Source organism: Lathyrus oleraceus, chromosome 7 (assembly GCF_024323335.1).
Source record: "Lathyrus oleraceus cultivar Zhongwan6 chromosome 7, CAAS_Psat_ZW6_1.0, whole genome shotgun sequence".
Taxonomy (NCBI): Eukaryota; Viridiplantae; Streptophyta; class Magnoliopsida; order Fabales; family Fabaceae; genus Lathyrus; species Lathyrus oleraceus.
In genome coordinates, this window is record NC_066585.1 from 272,426,893 (window position 1) to 272,427,980 (window position 1,088).

At 38.1% G+C, this 1,088-nt stretch overlaps 1 protein-coding gene across 1 annotated transcript; it reads left to right on the forward strand.

Annotated features, from left to right (window-relative positions):
* The first annotated feature begins 370 nt into the window (after nucleotides 1–370).
* On the forward strand, nucleotides 371–817 carry LOC127103395 (uncharacterized). Its single transcript, XM_051040659.1, has one exon. It carries the CDS (start codon nucleotides 371–373, stop codon nucleotides 815–817), a length of 447 nt encoding a protein of 148 aa, XP_050896616.1.
* The last annotated feature ends 271 nt before the right edge of the window (nucleotides 818–1,088 follow it).

Sequence of the window (1,088 nt, forward strand, 5' to 3'; positions counted from 1 at the left end):
TATATAACATTAGTTTGATTATTAGTCTCTGTGGGTTCGACAATCTTTTAAAACTACTTGATAAACTATATACTTGTAGTTATTATCCGACAGACACGTTCATCGCGATCAAGTTTTTGGCGCCGTTGTCGGAGACTAATTTAGTCAATATTGTGATTCCGTTGTTGCGTAGTATAGACTAAGGCAAGTTTTATTTTATTTACCCTTCTAAATCGTCAATTGTATGTCAAGCACTCGCTCACAAGGCGGAAAGCTAGAACGACCAGTTGACGAAGTCGAGCGTTTTATTAATTTACAACATCGAGTTCACAATTTCTGTATTAAGTACAATCTTCCTTTTCCAAAACAAAAATCATAATCTAAACTAGTTATGGCTGAAAGACCACAAAATTGTCCTCTTAAGTATTATGTTGTTCCTTCACAGGAGGAACCACACAACAACATTGTTGCCCCTTCCATCAACCAAAATGATTTCGAGTTGAAACCTTCAATGTTATCAGTCGTTCAGCAAAACCAATTTTTAGGTAGTCCTACAGACGATCCAAACTTACATTTGTCAATGTTTGTGCAATACGCGGACACAGTGAAAGAAAATGGTGTCAGTCCCGAAGCAATTAGACTATGTCTTTTCCCTTTTTCCTTAAGAGATAGAGCTAGAGCTTGGATACAGTCTCTGCCTTCAAACTCTGTAACCACATGGGACAAGTTGAAGAAAGTCTTCTTATCCCAATATTCCCCACCAAGCAAGACGGATATGCTAAGAGCTCAAATCAACGAATTTAAGAAAAAAGATAATGAATCTGTTTTCAACGCTTGAGAAAGATACAAGGACATGATGAGACTTTGTCTACACCATGGACTTGAGCAATGGCTAATTATCCTTACTTTCTACAATGGTCTTTTGTACAACACTAAAATGAATTTAAGCGCTACAGTTGGCGGTGCTTTAATGGACAAACCATATGATGAAGCCTATGAACTCATCAAGAACATGGCTCGAAATCATTTCTAATGGGGAGGTGAACGTGCTACTACCGAAAAACCAACTCCGAAAGGCGGAATGCACGAAGTTAATGGCATAGACTACG

Bases quoted from the DNA above. Each gene is read 5' to 3' on its own strand.
- LOC127103395 (XM_051040659.1), top strand. From the start codon at position 371: ATGGCTGAAAGACCACAAAATTGTCCTCTTAAGTATTATGTTGTTCCT.